Below are 19,008 nucleotides of genomic sequence, written 5' to 3'. Positions count from 1 at the left end.
CCAAGGTAGCGGCTAGAGAGCAAAGTAACCAATCTTTAGATGATGAACCGCAAAGCAATTCAAAGCTGCTGAATGAATTCGTTGAAGCTGTGTTCGATTTCGGCCTCTCGGGCAGAGTTCATTGCCCAATTGATATTGTGGTCCAATACCCCAGCCTGCATCAGCCCTTCATCTTCTAACATCGAACTAGCCAAAGAGGTGTTTGAGCTTGTGAAACTCATGGAAGCCGAGTTTAACGGGGCAGAGTGCATTGGGACAAATGGAAGGTGAGAGCCGTGCTGCAGGTGACCTTGGGCAGGAAGGGCCTGGAAACCTTGAGTGAACGCCCCGATTGGATTCACAGTACTATGAATGAAACCAAAATTATCAATAGGGAACTGCTGCGGGGTCTCGAAATGGTTACCACTAGCCTGAGTTCCAGTCCAGACATGGTGAGTTGGAAAGGTTTGCGAGTCATGGTGAGGTGCGTATGCATGTGGAACAACTTGGCCGATACCTATGGGAAGAGCCTGCTGAGTACCAACTACAGCATTGTTTGCAGATGGAATGGCTTGAGCCTCGATTCCAGAAGCTGGATGAGTTTCGTTGCCGATGAGGAATGGTGAGGCCTCAACTCCGCCGTTCGAAACTTCAGTTGCGTTGGCCGTCTCCTCGTCGTAGGTGACATCTTGGGTGACGGGAAGTTCGCCATGGTGAGATGATTCGTCATTGGGAGGAGTGTGTATACTCTCGGAATGCTGGTATTCGAAGTTTGCGAAGTCCTCGCCGCCACCAACGAACTGTTGATTGTGGTTCTCGTTGGAGGATTCAATTTCCCGGAGTTCGGAAGTGGTGCTACCATCCTCAGCCTCCTGTTCTATTTTGATAGGAACAGACTCTGTCCTATTGTTATTCTTCTTTGGGGCGCTCTTTCCCTTTTTAGCCTTGGGCTTTTTGTCTGGCTCGTTGCCGTCATCGTAGCTTTCGTCTCCAGAGTCATAGATGGACCGCTTAGGTCCCTTCTTGCGAGAGTTGGCTTTTCGAGTGGCAGCAGGCTTAGGTACTAGGGTGTCTTCCATGTCGGTCTCAGCAGGCTTTTGGGCTGAGCCACCTGAACGACGGAGCGGTGGTGGAACATCCTGGCCGAGTTCCACCATACGGATACGCAACTTCGCCAAGTGCTGGATAATTGCACCGTCGGTGATGTTGCTTCCCATCATGAGTGCAACTTCGATCCAAGGGATACGGATGTTACACTTGTTGCAAGCGGACTGGATTGCAAGAAGCAGCTTTCTATCCAGTTCGTCTGATGCAAGTCAGCATGGGTTTGCCTCTCACATCACAACATGATCTCATTGTCTAGGAGGATATCCCTATACATACCACACCAACGAACGATGGACCTAGTAGGAGGTCGATTCAAGACCTTCTTAGGCTTCTTGGCCGCTTTCGGGGCAGCGGCCACTACATCTCCCTTCCTGGTTGCCATGGTTTCTTGGATTTTTTCTAAGAAACAGTGGTAACTGTTAGCCGTTATTCACCAAAGCAAAGACTCAAGCCAAAACAGCTTCTAGCTCCTTGATATATACTTCTATACCAAGTGGGATATGAACTAGAAGTCAGCTTTTCTTTATTGGGGCATGATATCAGCTTACTTGTCTGCGTCAAAGAGTGACTTCCAGGCTTCTCAATAGACTCGTAACGGACGTTAAGGGTCGAGAGCTGCTGATAGCAAGATATCACGCAGTAGCTGATGGCTTCTCTTCTTGGTAGAGAAGGTGATAGTGTGGTTAGTGAGAGGTGAGGCGGAGTTGGAAAAGAGAAGAAGGAGAGGAAAAGGAAAAAGAAAAGGAGGGGAGGGAAGTGGAAGAAAAGAGTGAGGCTAATAAGAAGGGGGGTTGTCCTCGGTACCTAGTGCCTGGTCTGCGGTTGCGTGATAAGTTAACAGGACCAATATTGAGGAAACAATAGATAGGAACACGGGGGATCTGATATCAATCAAGCGATGGACCCCCCTTTGGCTTTGCCCCTTCGCTGATTGATAGCCACTCCCGAGAGTCCGGTAACCGGGATATGGTTGGTTTTTGAGCAATACTAATGTCTTTATGTTCCCAACCAACGCGAGGGGTGGCGCCAGTATGTGGTCCTTGTTTTTTATCGAGGCGCTGGCTGCAGCAAAAGAGTTGTTGTTTCCATGCACGACGGTTTCAATCCACCGGGTAATCCACCAAACCATACTGAATTCTCTACAACGAGACAATACAATCCTCGATGATATCATGGGATAACATTCAAGAGCCCGACGTCCATCTCCGCCGTTATCCTTTCTCATTATATGTATTGGAAGAAGTGCAGCACGCATGGGCGACATGCTAGGCTGCTATATCTTCCCAAGGCAAGAATACCTCTCTTCCCTTGGATACGTCTCCCAGCGTCTCTACTTGCAGTATGTGATCAATGTTAGTGGAAGTATATGCGGCTGATGGGTTCTCACCGCTCATATAGAACGAGGATCGACCAATGCAGCAGCAACGAAAAAGAAACATTACTCCAGGGCTACGGACTGGGCGCGGGACGGCTGACTCCTGCATTTCATACCACTCTGCTGGGCCTTTTGCATGCAGACGCCTAGTTGGATGGTCAGAAATCTGGCCAAATGCGGTTTAAACATCGTACTTGATGGCTCAGTGGAAATGAAAAGGACTCTCTCCATACTTATACAAGACATATTTCACAACCTACAGTAGAAAAGACATGTTTTCTCGTTAAGAATGGCCCGGACATCTGGCTAGGCTTAACTAAAAGAAGGTTATCGTCTGGCTCCGCCTTTATTAGACTTATATCAAAGAAGGTTTCAAGCATTGTGCGAAGGGACGTTCCGGAACATAGAGTCTTAGAAAATAAAAGTTGAGTATCTGTTACATCGACTTTTGTTTTTATCGCCATCCTAAAGTGACTACTCGTCTGATTATCTAGTAGGGCAGTTAAGGGTATGGAGTAAACAAGCCTTTATTTCTAGGCTCTGCTTTCTTATTATACTAATAGCGAAAGAGGATGATATCTCTGCTAGAGCAACTTACCCACAACCTGTCTCTAATGATTAATCACAATGAAGTCTACCAAATGGCTAAGCCTACTTAGGTATAAAGAGCTTGTGTATGCTCTAAATTTATATCCCCAGTTCATTGTAGTTGCTTCACCTAATAGAAAGCGTTTTTTGATTCATTGTGTATGCAGACTTCTAGACTAGCACGGGTGAGGTTACCAGTTGAATGGTCCCCTTCCTTCCATGGCTTGTCTAGTTTGCGAACCGGGCCATGGTGCCATCAACTTTTAAATCAAACCAGCTTCTGCCTTTCTTTCCTTTCATTTGCTGTATCGGTCTATGTAGTTACGGAACCGAGGTTCTGTAACACTTCGAGGCTGGCTGGCGGAACCTTGCTCTGAAGAGTGAACTGCGCGAGGGTACTCCGTGCTGTCATTTTGCGGAATGCCGTATTCTCTTATTTCGCAGCAACAACCAGGGACGAGGTTAGGGTCGACCTAGAATGCCTATATTCGCCATAATCTAATCGCTTCGCATACTGTAGCGGAGTAAAAATACCGCCGTCAAGCTCGAATGTCGTATTGGATGAAGTTGACTTTGAGAAGTGAGGTCGGCCCGTCCATCACGTGACGCATCCGACAAACTTGGACGCTTCAGCGAAAGAGAAACGTCGAACGAAACAACCACTTTCAAGCAGCCGAAGAGAAGAACGTCCAGCACCACATCATTCACCATGACCTTCGCGTGGAAAGCCGCCGGTTTGACGTATGTACTTGTTCTGCACTCCGTTTTCCGTTTAATCCGCTTCAATTGCTGACCTCGGCGATCTCATTCAGCTACAACCGTTACCTTTCAGTTGCTGCTCAGGCAGTCCGTCGTTCCCTCAAGCCAGAAATCCGTGTCAAGGTCGAGTCCCAGACTCCATCTGAGCTGAAGTTCGCACAATGGAAGGTTAGTACCCGGCGATCTCATCCCTATGCCGGTTGATGATGGTGAATTGCTGGTTTTGGCCCGGACCCGACTGACCCGCGACCTCCAATTGATACAGAACGGAAAGCAAGGCGAAGCTGTTGACCTTGGTTCCCAGCTGAACCAGGGCGCCAACCAGGCCTCGAAGTAAACGATTTTTGACGGAGGATGGATTAGTTGAGCCGAGTGTGCGGTGCATTGAAGGGGAAGAAATACCATCGGAAGTCTGTACAATACGAGGTGATAGACTGCAGACGGAGAAATAAATATATCTTGTATCAATTCAATAGAAGAATCCAAACTATTCTATACTCTTTTTTACCGCTTCAATTACCTGTACGCGTTGTCAAGAGAGAAAAAGCCATCACACTCGAAGTGCTGCTTTTCTTGACTCAGCATGAGATCCTTAAATTTAAAATCCATCTCGAAGACGTATTACCACCCGTTGGAGTCGTGGTTTTATCTTCTGGCTTCTGGCTTGTTTCCGGTGACATCTCGACCTTTGGCACGGCAATACCACTTATAGCCGACGGTTTCTGCTGTAATGATGTTTTCTCTGTTGCGTGCCTAATTTCCTCCTACTTTGCTCAGGCGCCCATCCTGAATCACAGCGATTCTTTTGACCTCTCTGCCCCGCCACCAATTTGCTACCACAACCGAGATTCTATAGCCAGGACAGGATGCCTTACGATATCACAGATAAATTCACAAAGGCAGCGTCGGGTCTGTATTTTTCTAAGCAAGCATCATTTCCCGTTGTTGTTCAAGTGTAACTAACGAGGTTTGGGATTTCTAGTGCTCGTCACCGGCGAACTTGTTAAAGATGAATACTTCACGCTATTCGAGGCTGTGGGAGCCCTTGAGGTCAGAGACATACCCTGATGCCCTCCATTTATCTCCTGGTTCACGCAGCTCGTGTTATAATCGGATAGACGCCGTACTTACAAGAATGGCCGTGGTGTAGATTATGGACTCAAAAATGGACAGCGGCTACCTTGCTCCTGGAGAGACTCTCGACCATAATTATGACGTGATGAGGGAACTGCTCCCAGAGGAGGTTCTAGGGATAATGGACCAACTATTATGCTACGAGGTACACCTTATTCACCGCGAACCTATCACCTATCACACTTAAAACAACAGACCAATATCTGACTGCTCTGTACCATCCAGGTGGCATGGCATATGGGGCATCCGCTTTCGCAAACGTTGTTTACATCAATATACCTTGACCATTTACTGTGGCCAGTCCCTAAATCACTAGAAGATGCAAGATTCGATAGCAACACAGCCGTTCCCATAAAAGGGGAAGAAAATGCAGCAGGAGGCATTGTAACCGTTGTGCTAAGAGCATACTGCCTTGCTTTAATCAAAGCTTGCGCGTGTGTTCGAGACAGGATTACATCGGAATTTTACTACGAGGTTTGGATTCTTCGTCCATACAAAATAAATCTGCAATACTGACCGACAATAGGAGGAAGATTTTAGCACTCAGTTATATAACAGAAAGTTATTTCCCAATGTCAAGGTTGAGGAGATTATAGACGTCCTTGATAATGCTATTGAGTGGATCAATCATGAGACGAGGCCAATCGACGAAACACTTAGGGTTGCACTCCTTAATCGGCTCTCTTTCCGGCGTCATATCCTAGAATACCTCTCTCTAGACCTTGTTCTGTCACAGTCACATTCTACAACAAGCCTGTCTTCCACATTAGGCCAAATAGACCTCATACAAAAATCACTACATCTAGGAAAACCTGTCGAAGATGCCTTTAGTGGAAAGATTCAACGGCGACTCGCAAGCACCGTTCCGCCACGGCCGATAATCAAGATTGAAGCACAAGAAGCTATATCGTACTTGAAAAGATTCTGCCAGGACGCAATAGATTTACAGGAAATACTTGACTCAGACAGCGCATTTACCCTCTATGTAGGTGCTCATGGGAATATTAACATAAAACTTTCTGGGATTACGGACGCTGACATTTCATAAAGAATTTATTATGGACTTTGCAATCGCGCAAACCACAGCCGAGTGTCTACATCCGATCTTTAGCGCAGTCCATTCTATTACTAAATGGACAGGTCCTTGACAACTTACCCGCAGAGAAATTCTGTAGCGGCAGTATGAAAGACCTTGTCCTCCCATTTAGTCCTGTCTTTGATACCAAAAATGAGGAGGTAGAAGTTCCTTCAAACCCAAAGTTTCAAATAGCGAAACAAATGGGCTCTTTTATACAAAGAATGACCCAGGTATGGTTGATCTTGAACTCCGTTATGAAGGGCTTATTAACATGTTAAAGCCTTTCATCGACTCCTACCGAACAGTTTGCTTAAACCGCTGCCGAGTACGGCGTACACTCTGTCATAACATAGTTGACTGGGATAGGCTACAGGCTGAGGTGAGAAATGTTAAACTCGATAGTTTATGGGAAATTTGCTAATATGTCAATGACCGTAAGGCTGAGGAATGTGATACTCAACTTCGCACATGGACGATGGAAACCCCCATATATTTACACGGAGAAGAGCCAACCTATACGTACCCCTTAAGCAGTTGGACGTATCATTATAAACTCCAACAAATGCGCTTAGTGGCTCAACTAGGATTTGAGCTCTCGATGTACTCCTTGGGAGAATTCCAAGGCATGTATTGGTACTTATCTCACATATGTTCAACTCACCTCGTACACCTTGATCGCATACGAGCTTGCGTCATCACCGAGAGCCAAAGAGCGTTGTCCAAACCTGGTGAACAATCACGGCTGGACATCGAAAGTCGTATAAAGTCTCGCGAACGTACTCTAAACCTCCTTGATCGATTATCTACGGAACTTGGGGTTACGGATGCATTTTCCATCGCTTTGAATGCTCTTTATACTCTCCTCGCACGCCATGATTTGATAGACCTAAGTTGTTCGTCATCGCCTGGTTATTCCGCTGCAAAGCTTCGTTATGAACTCCGCATGAAGCCGTTTCTTCCAATTTCCTTGCCCGAGGTTTTGCCCTTTGATATCTATGAACGCGAAGCCACTCTTGAGGGTCAGAGTGACAAGGCTGTTTTAAACAGAGCTGTTCGAGCTGCCGCTGAAGCAAAGAAGGGCCTAGAAAGATATCTGGCAGATGGTCCTTACCTCACGCCAAAGGAGAAACTGCCAAAGACGTCGTCTGGTCTTGAGAGTGATTGGATAAAAAACGCAAAGAACATGCTTAGAGCATGTATTGCAACAAGCATAGCAATTGACACTGTGAAAAAGGCTATACTGGCCAAGACACCATCTACACCTCTAAATATCTCTGTCCAGGTCCCTGAGGTTGGATCACAGTCCCGGTGGCACGATTGGTGGGCCGTTCCGCAGGTATCGGAAGCCCTACCAATTATTGGCCCGAAAAGGGGCGCAAATTGAGCCCCATTTTTTGCTCTAGGATTTCTCTCATTTTTTTTCGCATCCCTTTTCATGCATTGCATTTTGGCCCTTGGTATAAAGGCTGGTGAGGACATTATGGAAAACAACCGATAAGCTATTGGAATGGACATGGTTAGCTGTTGAGCAGTGCGATGGGATGGGTGGTTGTCTAGCTCTTTTTAAGCGTGTCTATAGCAGCAAATATATCTTTCCCTTACCCATATCGCTGCTCCAATTCTTTCTATAGGCTGCGAAGCTAATGATCAAGAGTATGCTGTCTTTGATAAGCATTCCACAGGGGCTAGGAATAGGAAAATTAGAAGAATATATGTCGACATCCTCAAAATGAAAAAGAAAAAGTAATAGCAAATCCATAGATAAAACCATTCCTTATGGAGGGAAGTTATCCCAATCCCAAGTATTCCTCTACTTCTATTCCTATGCCGTGGGCCATCTCAACAACCCATTCATCGCTGATAGAATTGCCGACACTAACCATTGCATTGACATTGAGGCACCATTTCTCAGCCCCATCAACAACTCCCCCAGCTGCTGCTGCAACCGCAGAGGCAGGAATAAGGAGGCGGAGGCGATGTAATGTTGCCAATTCTGGGTATATCGTATCTGCTAGAGATATATCCTTGACTAATGGGGGATTCGGATCTATAGCGCGATACACAGCTAGAAGTCGTTCAAGAGTAAACGAATGAGGATTAACGAAGTAACTACTTCGGCCACCACGTGTGCCTCCGGGGACAGACATGGTGTTGGTTGTTCCTTTAGGTGCCTTTGACTGGGTTCCAGTTTTCCCGCCCTTTTTCGGGGTGTCTTCGGTTTGATCCTCGTCTGCTTTAGCGGGTGTTTTCGGTTGGCTAGCTGTATTTAGACGCCTTCGCCGGCGTTTGATTGATGGTGTAAATTTAGAGAAAAGAGATAAATCAAGGCGAGGAGGTATATGAGCCGCGAGAAAAGCAGCAGTAAGCACTAGGGTTGGTAAATATGGAAGAGAAGGCAAAGTGAGTGTGGGTTTGGTTGTTACGGTCGGCGAAGCAGTCGCGGCAGCGTAGTCCTCGGAAACAATTCTATGGCTTAACAACTGTTCTCCCTGGTGTTGATAGAGCGACCTATTCTTCACAAGAAGTCGGGGGAAGTCCCATTCTGTCGTCCCACCTCCATGAGGCGTCTCCCCATTCGTTATAGGTGCAACAAACCGCGGCCATATTTTCTCGCATACTGACTGAAAAGTTGATACTGTTCCTGCAGTTGGGCCAATCAATGAATCGTACAACGTTGCTAAAAAGGGAGGGTATAACTTGGCGGCGGTAGTTTCGGGTAGCCGAGGTAGAGCCGGCGGAGGTAAGTTGGCTAAAATAGCTATGCTTTCTGCCCGTGTGTAAGGAGGAAAGTAGACATGGGGTGTACCGGCTGCATGAAGTAGAAGGGGCCGGGGTGAAAACTTTGAAGTGAAAACTATAGTTGTATTCGGCAGCTAAAGATTAGAGTGACTCCCGTTAGCTCATGTTTGACTGTCTTTTATAAGGCAGTTCTAGAGGATAAGATGACAGGACATACCATACGGCCAATTTGACACAATGCTGCCAACAGCATTTGCCCTCCTTCCCGTAGTTCGTCCACTCCGTCTAACAACAAGACAAATCGCTGACACTCGGCTTTACGCAGGATATTCCCAAGCAGCCCTGAAAGCGAGCTCACATGCTCACAACGTAAACTGCCAACAGTATTTATCCATTCATCGTCTGGCCTTCCAGTGGTGCACCGTTGAATAGCATCAATGGTGCAGGAAATAATCTTCATAAAGAGATGGTTCGCTGATATACACTCGGCAACATTCACTACTGCGTAGCAAAACTGGCATCGTTTCAGTCCATCGTTTTTTCCATGACACAATTTTTGTCTTTTTACTCCGGATGCTACCCGATGGTTACCATTTCCTTTCGCGCTTTCACTCCCTTGGCTATCAGTGTACGCTCGCAGTAAGGCTCTGAGAATTGTTGATTTGCCAGAGCCCTTGGGCCCATGAACTATTACAGCGGGTGGGGAGGATAAAGAGGTCTGTTAAGTTAATAATAGCATAAATTAGTTAGCATAACGATATAATATCCTTAAGAGAGTAGATTAGATGTCAGATTGGAAGCTTTCTACGAACACATAGCAGATGAGCCAACTGCTTCGCCTGCTGTTCTCTGCAAGGCCACTGCCCGGAAACTGAGACCACTAGCTCTCTAGGCAACATTGAAAATCCACGTTCGCAAAAGAGTAATAGAAAATGGACGATAACGGGCGCTCGATAGCTTAATTGGAATCCTTCATCACATTTCGCGACCTTGAAGATGTTGATGAGCACGCGTTAAATTGAACTCAAAACTAAGTTTCGATTAAACGCGCGGTTCAATTTAAGGTTGTTTCTCTATTAGTCACCCAAACTCAGAGCGTTATCAGACTTTAAGTAGCATGGATCTTAAAAAAACGCGCACCTTGCTTTTGCATACGCAAGGCGAGGCTTAATTTTTGGGATGATAACTTTGGTACGGAGTACAGAGAACATGCTAAGGTTAAGTATAACTACTGCACTGTATGGAACTAAATCGAAGGGTAGGCTTTGAATTGTACTTGCGAAACTAACTAACTTGCAAACTGAACTTATGGAAACAAACTTGAACTTGCAAAGCGAAGAAATAACTTGAGGCAGGCTTGCTAGGTAGTCGTGGGCGTGGGCGTGTGCATGTGTGGGAAGCTAGGTCTGGGTTCAAGGGTTAAAAAACAGCGTCTTGATAACATTGAGCATCCATAAGTCGGGGCTCATATAGATACATGAATGCAGAACAATGCAGAACACAACTGATGGTACATAATTTGCTTGCATGGGCATATCAGGGGTAGAATTGTAGGACATGAAAGGAAGGAGTGTAAAAGGTGGTTGAAGAAGAAAGCCATAGGGAAATAAAATGCCGTGAACATCCTTATGCCACTAACCTTTGACAATACCAGCCTGGCCAAGGCTGGCTATGTTCGAGTAGGTGCCAGGGGCCAGTCTTGGATTGGAACTTGGTTGGCAATATGCAATGGTAGCAAAGGTATGCAGAGCCCATGGAAAATTGGGGTGTGAAAACAAAGGTGGAAAACAAATAAAACACAAAGTAGAATCAATATGGACTGAGCTCCTCAAAAAGATGAGAGAGAGTGGTTAAACCGACCGACATTCTTGCTCTGCTTAGGACATAACACGCGGTATAGCTGTTAGAGATAAGCCAGGGCCTAGAATGTTGATGATGCATGTGGTCGGAACTATCATCAATAGTTAGATGTCCAGAAGAAGGGAAAATGTAAACACAGTAGAAGGATCAACAAAGGAAAGAAGGAATGGGAAAGAAGGTTAAAGAAACAAATAAAACAAAAAACCCACAAAAATAGGGAATGCAAAAAGGGAGGGAAAGAGGTATTTTGAGGTGGGTGGAAAGTATGTAAAAGGCCATTTTTATGCGTTGACATAATTGTGGCAAAAGGTGAACATAGAAGAAATAAATGATATCATCCATATCTCCCACTTAGAAGACTGAATATGCCAAATTGGTTGTGACAATGCCGGGCAAATGCAAATTCGTTAGTCCAAGATGGTCCAGAGGACTGGAGAATGGATATGTATCAAAAATTTAAAAGTAAGAAAGATGGCATCATCAAAGATTCCAAGAAGATGCTTCTTAACGGTATGCAGTCGGAAGGTAGGGAAAGCATGATTGTGTGTATCCGGTGTTTCATGTCTTGCCGATAATGCTGTTCTTGTCGCGGTAAGAATTTATATTCTTTAAATCAGAGCCGTAAAATCATGAGTCGTGGCATCGTATCTTGCTGGTGTTACAGGGTTGAGAAATGAAAACATTGCGCAGTCATGACATTGAATCTCCACGCAACGAGGTATTGATACAATTTGGCCTTCACCCAGGTTAGAACATGTTGAAGCCGTGAGGGTTCGAGCCGTTAACGCCATTAATGCCGTTCATGTTGTTGATACCGTTGATGGCGTTATTGGTGTGCTGGGGAACGGGGCTGAAGATGGTAGTGGTTCCACTCTCGCTGTGAGTAGAGCGAGCCTCGACAAATTCAGATTCGGAGACGGCCGCGGATGGAGCGTTAGTAGTAGCCTCGGAGGAGTTAAACTGCGAGTTGTACTGGTTGTTAGGGAGAGTGTAGGGCTGCGAGAAGCCACCTCGTACTTCATCAAGAGCCAAAGGAGCTCCAGGATTCGTTCCATTTGTACCATTGTTTCGAGCGTGGGAGTCAAGAGTCATGATCTTTCCTGCAATGCGACGTCCATGTGGCTGCGAGCGAATGCCGGGCAGCAAAGGGCGTACGGCTTCAATCAGAGTGTTGCGAGACTCTGGATCGGCGAAATCCATAGCGGTCTGGATAACGTAGTTTGCAAAGGAGTCACGAAGCATGTTCGGAAGTTCATGAGGAGACAACATCTCTTTAATAAAAGCTCTGCGCATATTGAAGTCGGAGGTACGAATGCACTTCTCAATGACGTTGGAGCTGAACTTCTGTTTGGAGAGAGCAGGGGATGCTTCCCTGGAAAGTTGCGCAAAGTGGCCCGGTAAAAAGAGGCTCTCCAAGATCCACTATATCAACGTTAGAATTATAAGCATGATACGGTACTGGAGGTCAACCTACAGATGTACTGGATAACATAGTTGCCGAAGGGATCCTGAACAAGCGAGTAAGAGCTCTTGGTAATCTGCTCAATTAATTTGGCGCGCTGATCGCCAGAGGCATGATCGATGCATCTCTGAAGAACACAACAGCCGTGGCGGTGAGTTCCGACAGCAACACATTCTTTGCCAACTGCATCATAGATAAACTATAGAGTATAAGCAAATACTGAATGAAGGTAATGATTAAAGCAAAGGAGCACATACCTGAGCATCTGGGGCTGACAGTCGGTTCAAGCACTTTTGGATCACATGGTTGCCGTTAAGGTCTTGAACAAGCTCGACTACTTGACCACTAAGGGCATGGATGACAGTTTGGATCTAAAAAAAAATATTAGTCATGTGTTATGAACAGGGTTCAATCATGTGTCGTACCTGTTCAGGGGTAGAAATAAACTCAATCATCTTTTGGAGAGCTCGAGTTCCATGCTGGTTCAAAGCGATCTGGACTAGATGAGGGGCAGCAATGTTGATAAGTCCAGTACGCTGCTCGTCATTGGTGAACTCAAGCAGCTTTTGACATAGGTAGTTTCCAAATGGATCTGAATAAAGGGTTAGTATGATGAAACGTGGATACGAGATAAAGGATGCAAGTGTAGCATACCGGTCATAAGCTCAACAACATGCATTTGAGTTTCACGAAAGATGATCTGAACATGCTCGGGCACACCCTCCTCGAGCTTTCTCTGAAGGTAACGACATCCATGTTGGTCTTTGCACATTCCATATATTTCGCCAGAATAATTCTCAAGGGGTACATTGCCAAAGCGGTTCAATGGGTTCTCAGTATCTCCATTACGGCGGCTTTGGGTAGCATTTCGAGGGCTTTCTGCGAATCTACCGTAGTTGTTCGGCTGCGGTGGCTGTGCCGGTGGAATGCCAAATGCTCCGAACATTGGGTGACTCTGGGCAGCGGTATAGTTACCATTGAGTTGCAAGGGTGCGGGCGCATATGCTTGCATGCCGTACCCATAGACTGGTGTTGCATAGGTGCTTGGTGTAGGGGTAGCGGACCCGTTTACCGCTGATGGAGCAACAGTAGTTGGAGACGTCAAGATGAGAGCATGGGACATGGCATTGGGCTGATAGGAAGACTGGAAAGTTGGGATGCTGGGGCCAGGCTCCTCACGGTCAGTGGTAGATTGGGGAGTTGGTGGGGTGGTGTTTGCAGAGCCACCACGAGAATGCATCCGGCTATGAGTTTGGTAGCCGTTGTGCGTGACTTCAGCTTGAGTTCTGGCAGTAGAATCGCCTTGGAACCCATTGTGAGCGGCGGGGAGATCATTGGTTGAGTAAGACAACTGCAAGGAAGTTGGTCTATGATGTCCAGATGTATGATTTGGCTGATGGGCAGTAGAACCAAGGGCACCAAGGCCGGAAAGGTTGCTCTCTAAGGAAAGACGGTTCACATGACGTAGGGAATGGATATTTCCAGTGCCGTTTCCATTAGTTTGTTGGGGGTTCTCAGTTGAGTTATCAGACCACCAGGATAAAGTGTTTTGTGGCATGCTATGGTGAACTGCGTGATGGCGAGCATTGGCATTATAGTTCTCAGGTACAGGAGTACGGGAGTTTGCAAAGTCAACAGCTGCAGAATTGGCTGAGAGCTATTTAAAGTTAAAGAGAGGTAGTGGATCAGCGGTAGCTCAGAAAAACAAAAGAAGAATGAAAAGAAATAGAAAACTTACAACTGATGGGTTATCGTCCCTACGAACTAGGGTAGGGAACTTGTCATCTGGATCCGTCATGCGAAGATAGCTCTTTACATCTGGAGTAGAAACACGATCTTCATTTTTGGATTTATCCTCTTCGGATTCCAAAGGATTCTTAGAAGAGAAGAGAGAGCTAAATCCATGTGGTTATTAAATCCGTTGGTACGAGAGGAAGCTGAGGGCAAGGCTGATCCAAAAACGTTGTTTGATAAGGAGTAGCGGCTTCTATAGAGTGGATAAAGGTTAACTATAAATAACTGGAAACTAGGCATAGTAAGAGAAACTTACGCATGGCCAGCTCTAAAGCCTGTAAAAGCAGCTCCATAGGTCTGCTCTGAGTTTCGACGTAGTCCCATTCCCATACCAGGTCGGTTGGAAAAGTCCTGGTTAGAAGACTGGTTGGTAGTGGGAGATGTCACTTGGGAAGTGGGAGAGAAAACACTTCCAAATGGTGACAACGGCTGTCCGTTTGAAATAGAGAATCGAGCTGGACGAGAAAGAGCAGTAGGGAAGCCGCTGTCTCGATAGTATTCTGGAGGAGTGGTTGGCTCGCTAACAGGGCCACTGAGACCAACCTGGGCAAGGTCTCTGGCAATCTGGTCCATTTCCTGTCGTTCCTTCTCCTGCTGAAGGTCAAGAATTTTTAAATCTGCTTCAAATCGACGCTTCTGTTCACGCATATACTCAATGTGTTGGCGTTTCTTCTCAAACTAGAAAGCGTATTAGAAGAAGTATGGCAAGGCAGAAGCGTTATGGAGGGCAGTGATTCTTTTAACAAGAAAGGAGACGGGCGGGCAGGTTTAAAGAAGGGAGAAAAGATGAACGGCGTTAAGAAGAGAAAGAGAAGAAGAAAGGGAGGGGAGAGAGAGTTGGAAGGGAAGAGGAATAGAGGGGGCTTTAAAGTAAGGTGAGATGTGGGTAAGAGGACAGAGAAGTAAGGAGGGTCTTCTACTCACAAGCTGAGATTTGTGGAGGTGGGTGGCCTATTCAAGCAACAATTAGCCTATTGGTCTCCCAGTGACTTGACCAAAATATTAATATCAAAGTGAGAGCAGCTGGGTATCCAGCTTCACTTTTGGCCAGACAACTCGATCACGCCATCCGAGGACAGAAACAAAGCGCGTATTCAGACTCACCGACGACAATATATCCAGCTGCTCGGCCTGCTTTAATGGCTGCTGATTGAAGCCATTCCACTGCGGCAGCACTGCCGACTCGGTGGTGAAACGACGCTGCATGGTCGAACGGACCTCGCTGGTTGACGCCTGCGTGTTGATGCCGTGCACGAAGCCTTTCTGGCTTCCCTGAGGCGACGGGAACGCGGAGAAGGGCGAATCTGAAGGAGGAGACTGAGGAGATGGGCCAACGAAGTCGTCAAGTTTCCCGCTGAAGCTGTTTCTAAAGGTCATATTCCCAGGCATCTGCTCTCGAAAACCCGCGAACACGGTCAGACATGACGCAACAATAAAAAGGAACGTATATATACACGCAGACGAGGGAAAAAAGAAATCAACACATTATTATACGCGAAGAGATATAGATATATATATGCCAAACGGCAGTGCAGGGTTGAAGAGGCGTCGTCGAGATGGAGACGCCCGGAGTTTTTCGACGTCTGAAATAGATTTCAGGGGAGGTTCAAAAGCGGTGAGTTGTTCCCGCGTCACGGCAAAAAAAAAAGCCAAAAAGAGGAAGAAGTTGGGAACGACGTCTCCGGGAAGTCAACCGCCGACCAGGACGGTGACGAGGGATGGCGAAAAGGATGAAGGCAAAAGGACAAGAGGAAAGAGGCGAAAATCTGGGACGAACTTACGGCTGCAGAGATCCTTATCCGGTCAACTGGGAGAAAAAGGCGAAATAGAAGGGCTTGGGCTGGACTTCGGCGGCGGCAGATCCCGTTCGGCCAGCTTCCTGGCTGGTTGATTCAACCGCTCTGCCGCTGTCAAACCAGAAATCAAGACCCGGATCGACCTTTTCCTTCTCCTTTCTGACACGGTGCGGGTGCTGGATTTACGGTCTCTCTCTCGGTCCTCTTTTGGCGGGGTAAATGGTGCAGTATGAGACAACGCCGTGGCGGGTCAATTGGCGAGAGGGTCAATCCAAGCGTGGATGGTGTCTGGCGAGGAGAAAGGGAGTGAGCAAGAGCGTCTCAGAGATCCGCTTTAAGGAGTCATAAGGCTGAACAAACGGGGGAACACCATCCGGAGCTGCTAACATACATACGGTCTATCTCTCCAGGCCAGAATGATGGGAGAGTATGAAAAAGACAGAGCCGGTCATCGAACGAAGGGAAATCAAGCAAGATCGGTTGTTGTACAGAGCATGGGAGTGTCCCTGTGAGACTTGGGGAGGGCCAGCAGAGCAGGACACGGGAGGGAGAGGGAAGCCCGGGGAAAGAAAAGGAGAGAGAAGAAGAAGAGAGGAAAAGGAGAAATAGATGAAAGGGAGGAGGAAGAGGGACCAAATATTATGCGATGGACAGCGGGGATTCACTTCAATGGCTTGCAGCAGCTCAAGCATCAAACGATGGAAAGGCAACCTGGAAACCCTATGTCTTGTCCCAGATAGACATCAAATAAGCAACCGCTCTGGACGAATGGCTGGCGCTCTCGCTCCCCTGGACACTCAACCACGCCTAAATATTCGCCGATTTCTATTTTCTGATTGGAATACGTCTTGCAGAAACCCTCGAAATTCTAAACAAATAGGGTTGCGTCAGGCAGGGCTACCCGCTGCCTTGGGGGTTCCACTGAGGGGTCACCGCTACTTTGTTCATTGCCCAACAACTCGCTGTCTTTGGCGCTGCATCCTCGTTCGCGAGCCGGTACCAGTGACCTAACCCGACGCCCTCCCGAGAACGAGCCGCGGGAAGAAAGGGCGGGGGAGAGCAGCCTAGTACGGAGAAACAGCTGGGCGGACGGTTTGTCTCAAAAGTTGACGGGAAACGTACAAGTCTTTGCTTGTGGAATGTAACTAACTGACATCAGCAGATAACGGACGGAGAGAGGCGTTCAGAGTAAAGTTGCTGTCGGCTAACGAGATTAGTGTTTTGTGCATCTCGACGACGCATCAGATTGCAAGGTACATGGTGCCATTTCTTAGGTGCATATCTCTCGATGTATGCACGACGACGTGGGTGGAGAACCTCCAGCACCTGATATATGGCCCAATCAAACGGGCCCGGAGTCTCAAACTTCTCAGTCACTCACTAACACAAGGCCCAGAACCTGTGCGTCGTGCGCAGCGTGCAGCCGTAGGGCCTGTTGGTTATATATTTCGCCCTTATCAGAACCAGGAGAGGCAACCAGAGCAAATGTACTCCGTACTCTCTGCTTATCTCCTTGCCTTCTCGCTTTGCCATGAGCAAGACTCGGAAAGACGGTCATGAACGCTGATCGAACTCTCAAGTCCAATAAATGCAGACGGGGAACTCTGATCACCACCGCCTTTGAACCTCTGAAGAAAAAGAAACAAGCATCCCCCAAAAAAACACACAGACGAAGTTTCAATCCGATTTCTCGTCATACTCCCCACATCGTCAGCAGAAGAATTCTCGTTCTTCGTCAGTTATCAAGTATTACGGTCGCGGATACGGAGAACATAGTCAGGAGGCTGCAAATGCGGAGAAAGCCTTACCCTATCCTTCTTTCCCTCTTTTCCCTCTTCCACTCCTTCTTTCTTTTCCGTACCTTGTCCGCTCTCAGAGAGAAGAAAGGAAAGTTGCACGGCCAAAATATGGATTTGTTCGAGGGCGTTGCTTTTTTTTTCGTCCTTTTCTTTGAATGGGGTTGTTGGCTCCAGGCACCCATGACAGCTGTCTTGATTCCGGGACGGGGGCCCGTGTCTCATTACCTTGCTGCCTGGGAATTCTTCAGATTATGGGCTTTGGGCTATTTTTGTAAAGTGTGTCTCTAAACCCGGCAGTCATATCGAAAATGGCAATCAGCCCAGCCAGTATCCCGACTTCGAATGAGCGGTGGAATTGCCAGCACAAGCATGGAAGCGGCCGCTAGGTTTCGAAGCATGCAAGCTTGCCACGATGCACCATCATAGGCCAGCCGTTTGAGCAGGATAAATGTACTTCGCGTGGTACATCATGCCATGTACCTCTCCGTAGAAGGTTGTCCCCGCCCTTCGTTCCCGTAACTCACAACAGATATTTTAGGGACAATAGGAGCCCAATCATATAGTTAGGGCTATTCATCTTTAGCACACATCTACATTCGCCAGGAGTATATGCTGATGCCTCTCAAGGTTCTCTCCCGATCCAACTAGGTTGCTTTCCCCAGGTTTTAGTGCCAAGTCCACCCCAACGAGCCCTGTCATCGATATATGCGGCGATTGGCAGGTCACTTTTCGAAGGGTCCCATCCTTCCGCGGGATCGTTGGTCGGTGTACGGTGTAACTTGTTGTCAGTGCATCAAGCTTCATCCTAAACATCCAAAGAGAGACTGGATCTACCCATGGCTGGTAGGATATTGAAATCGGGTTGTCCCCCTGCCACAGCATTTTATCGCCTATGCCACTGCTAGATGCATGCTTTTTTTCTGACTTCCACTAACCACATGCAGGCTGTTATTTTGAGAGTGCTCTATACTCAAGTGCATATCTACGCATCGCTTACGGAGTATGCGCGGATACTTAGATTATCTGCGGCAATGAGTTGGTCCCCGGCACTTTGACCGGGGATAGTGCAGGCTGCTGTACAACCTGAATGAAACTCGCTGTCAAGCTCCCCACTTCACAGCGTTGATTTTGATAACCGCAAACCATCATCGCCGCCCTCATCCTCATCAAGTCAAGGGTACGAGGCACTTTAGGTATACACCACCTCACTGGTTAGGTATCGAGTCGGTGAGGCCGCAACGAACGGAAAGCAATGATACCTAACAATGGTATCAGATGCTACGATCCCTTGCCGTCCATTGCCAGAATTTTGACATCTTCGCTTAGCAGTTCGACTTTGTGGGCTGAAGAAACTCACATCGTATTAAGGTTGGTTTTCATTCTTTACTATAGATGTTGCGTCTATCAAACAGTTCACGATAAACACTTCCCGTACTTGTATCTAAGCGAGTGCATTGTGAGAAGATAAAATCTCTCCGTGACTTGACATACAATGGTAACAATATAACTCTGATGATCGCGATTTCGCTATGTTATGG

The 19,008-nt window shown here is 47.0% G+C and overlaps 5 protein-coding genes across 5 annotated transcripts; 2 read left to right on the top strand and 3 right to left on the bottom strand.

Annotated features, from left to right (window-relative positions):
- Nucleotides 1-59: 59 nt before the first annotated feature.
- Nucleotides 60-1,468, bottom strand: MGYG_03793 (hypothetical protein; the record flags this gene model as incomplete). Its single annotated transcript, XM_003173571.1, has 2 exons — nucleotides 60-1,285; nucleotides 1,363-1,468. 2 exons carry the CDS (start codon nucleotides 1,466-1,468, stop codon nucleotides 60-62), a joined length of 1,332 nt encoding a protein of 443 aa, XP_003173619.1.
- A 2,290-nt stretch (nucleotides 1,469-3,758) lies between these two features.
- Nucleotides 3,759-4,145, top strand: MGYG_03792 (hypothetical protein; the record flags this gene model as incomplete). Its single annotated transcript, XM_003173570.1, has 3 exons — nucleotides 3,759-3,790; nucleotides 3,862-3,976; nucleotides 4,074-4,145. The coding sequence occupies 3 exons, from the start codon at nucleotides 3,759-3,761 to the stop codon at nucleotides 4,143-4,145; spliced, it is 219 nt and encodes a 72-aa protein (XP_003173618.1).
- A 529-nt stretch (nucleotides 4,146-4,674) lies between these two features.
- Nucleotides 4,675-7,404, top strand: MGYG_03791 (hypothetical protein; the record flags this gene model as incomplete). Its single annotated transcript, XM_003173569.1, has 8 exons — nucleotides 4,675-4,717; nucleotides 4,791-4,858; nucleotides 4,959-5,087; nucleotides 5,168-5,416; nucleotides 5,469-5,927; nucleotides 5,993-6,250; nucleotides 6,301-6,399; nucleotides 6,460-7,404. 8 exons carry the CDS (start codon nucleotides 4,675-4,677, stop codon nucleotides 7,402-7,404), a joined length of 2,250 nt encoding a protein of 749 aa, XP_003173617.1.
- Nucleotides 7,405-7,807: 403 nt separating this feature from the next.
- Nucleotides 7,808-9,658, bottom strand: MGYG_03790 (hypothetical protein; the record flags this gene model as incomplete). The annotated part of the gene is made up of 3 exons (XM_003173568.1): nucleotides 7,808-8,893; nucleotides 8,977-9,477; nucleotides 9,572-9,658. 3 exons carry the CDS (start codon nucleotides 9,656-9,658, stop codon nucleotides 7,808-7,810), a joined length of 1,674 nt encoding a protein of 557 aa, XP_003173616.1.
- A 1,708-nt stretch (nucleotides 9,659-11,366) lies between these two features.
- Nucleotides 11,367-15,264, bottom strand: MGYG_03789 (pumilio domain-containing protein; the record flags this gene model as incomplete). The annotated part of the gene is made up of 9 exons (XM_003173567.1): nucleotides 11,367-12,041; nucleotides 12,074-12,280; nucleotides 12,339-12,452; nucleotides 12,507-12,673; nucleotides 12,736-13,738; nucleotides 13,820-13,976; nucleotides 14,132-14,553; nucleotides 14,800-14,826; nucleotides 14,980-15,264. The coding sequence occupies 9 exons, from the start codon at nucleotides 15,262-15,264 to the stop codon at nucleotides 11,367-11,369; spliced, it is 3,057 nt and encodes a 1,018-aa protein (XP_003173615.1).
- Between the last annotated feature and the right edge of the window lie 3,744 nt (nucleotides 15,265-19,008).

Source organism: Nannizzia gypsea, genomic scaffold, assembly GCF_000150975.2.
Source record: "Nannizzia gypsea CBS 118893 supercont1.3 genomic scaffold, whole genome shotgun sequence".
Classification (NCBI taxonomy): Eukaryota; Fungi; Ascomycota; class Eurotiomycetes; order Onygenales; family Arthrodermataceae; genus Nannizzia; species Nannizzia gypsea.
This window is presented reverse-complemented; position numbering and strand designations above follow the sequence as displayed.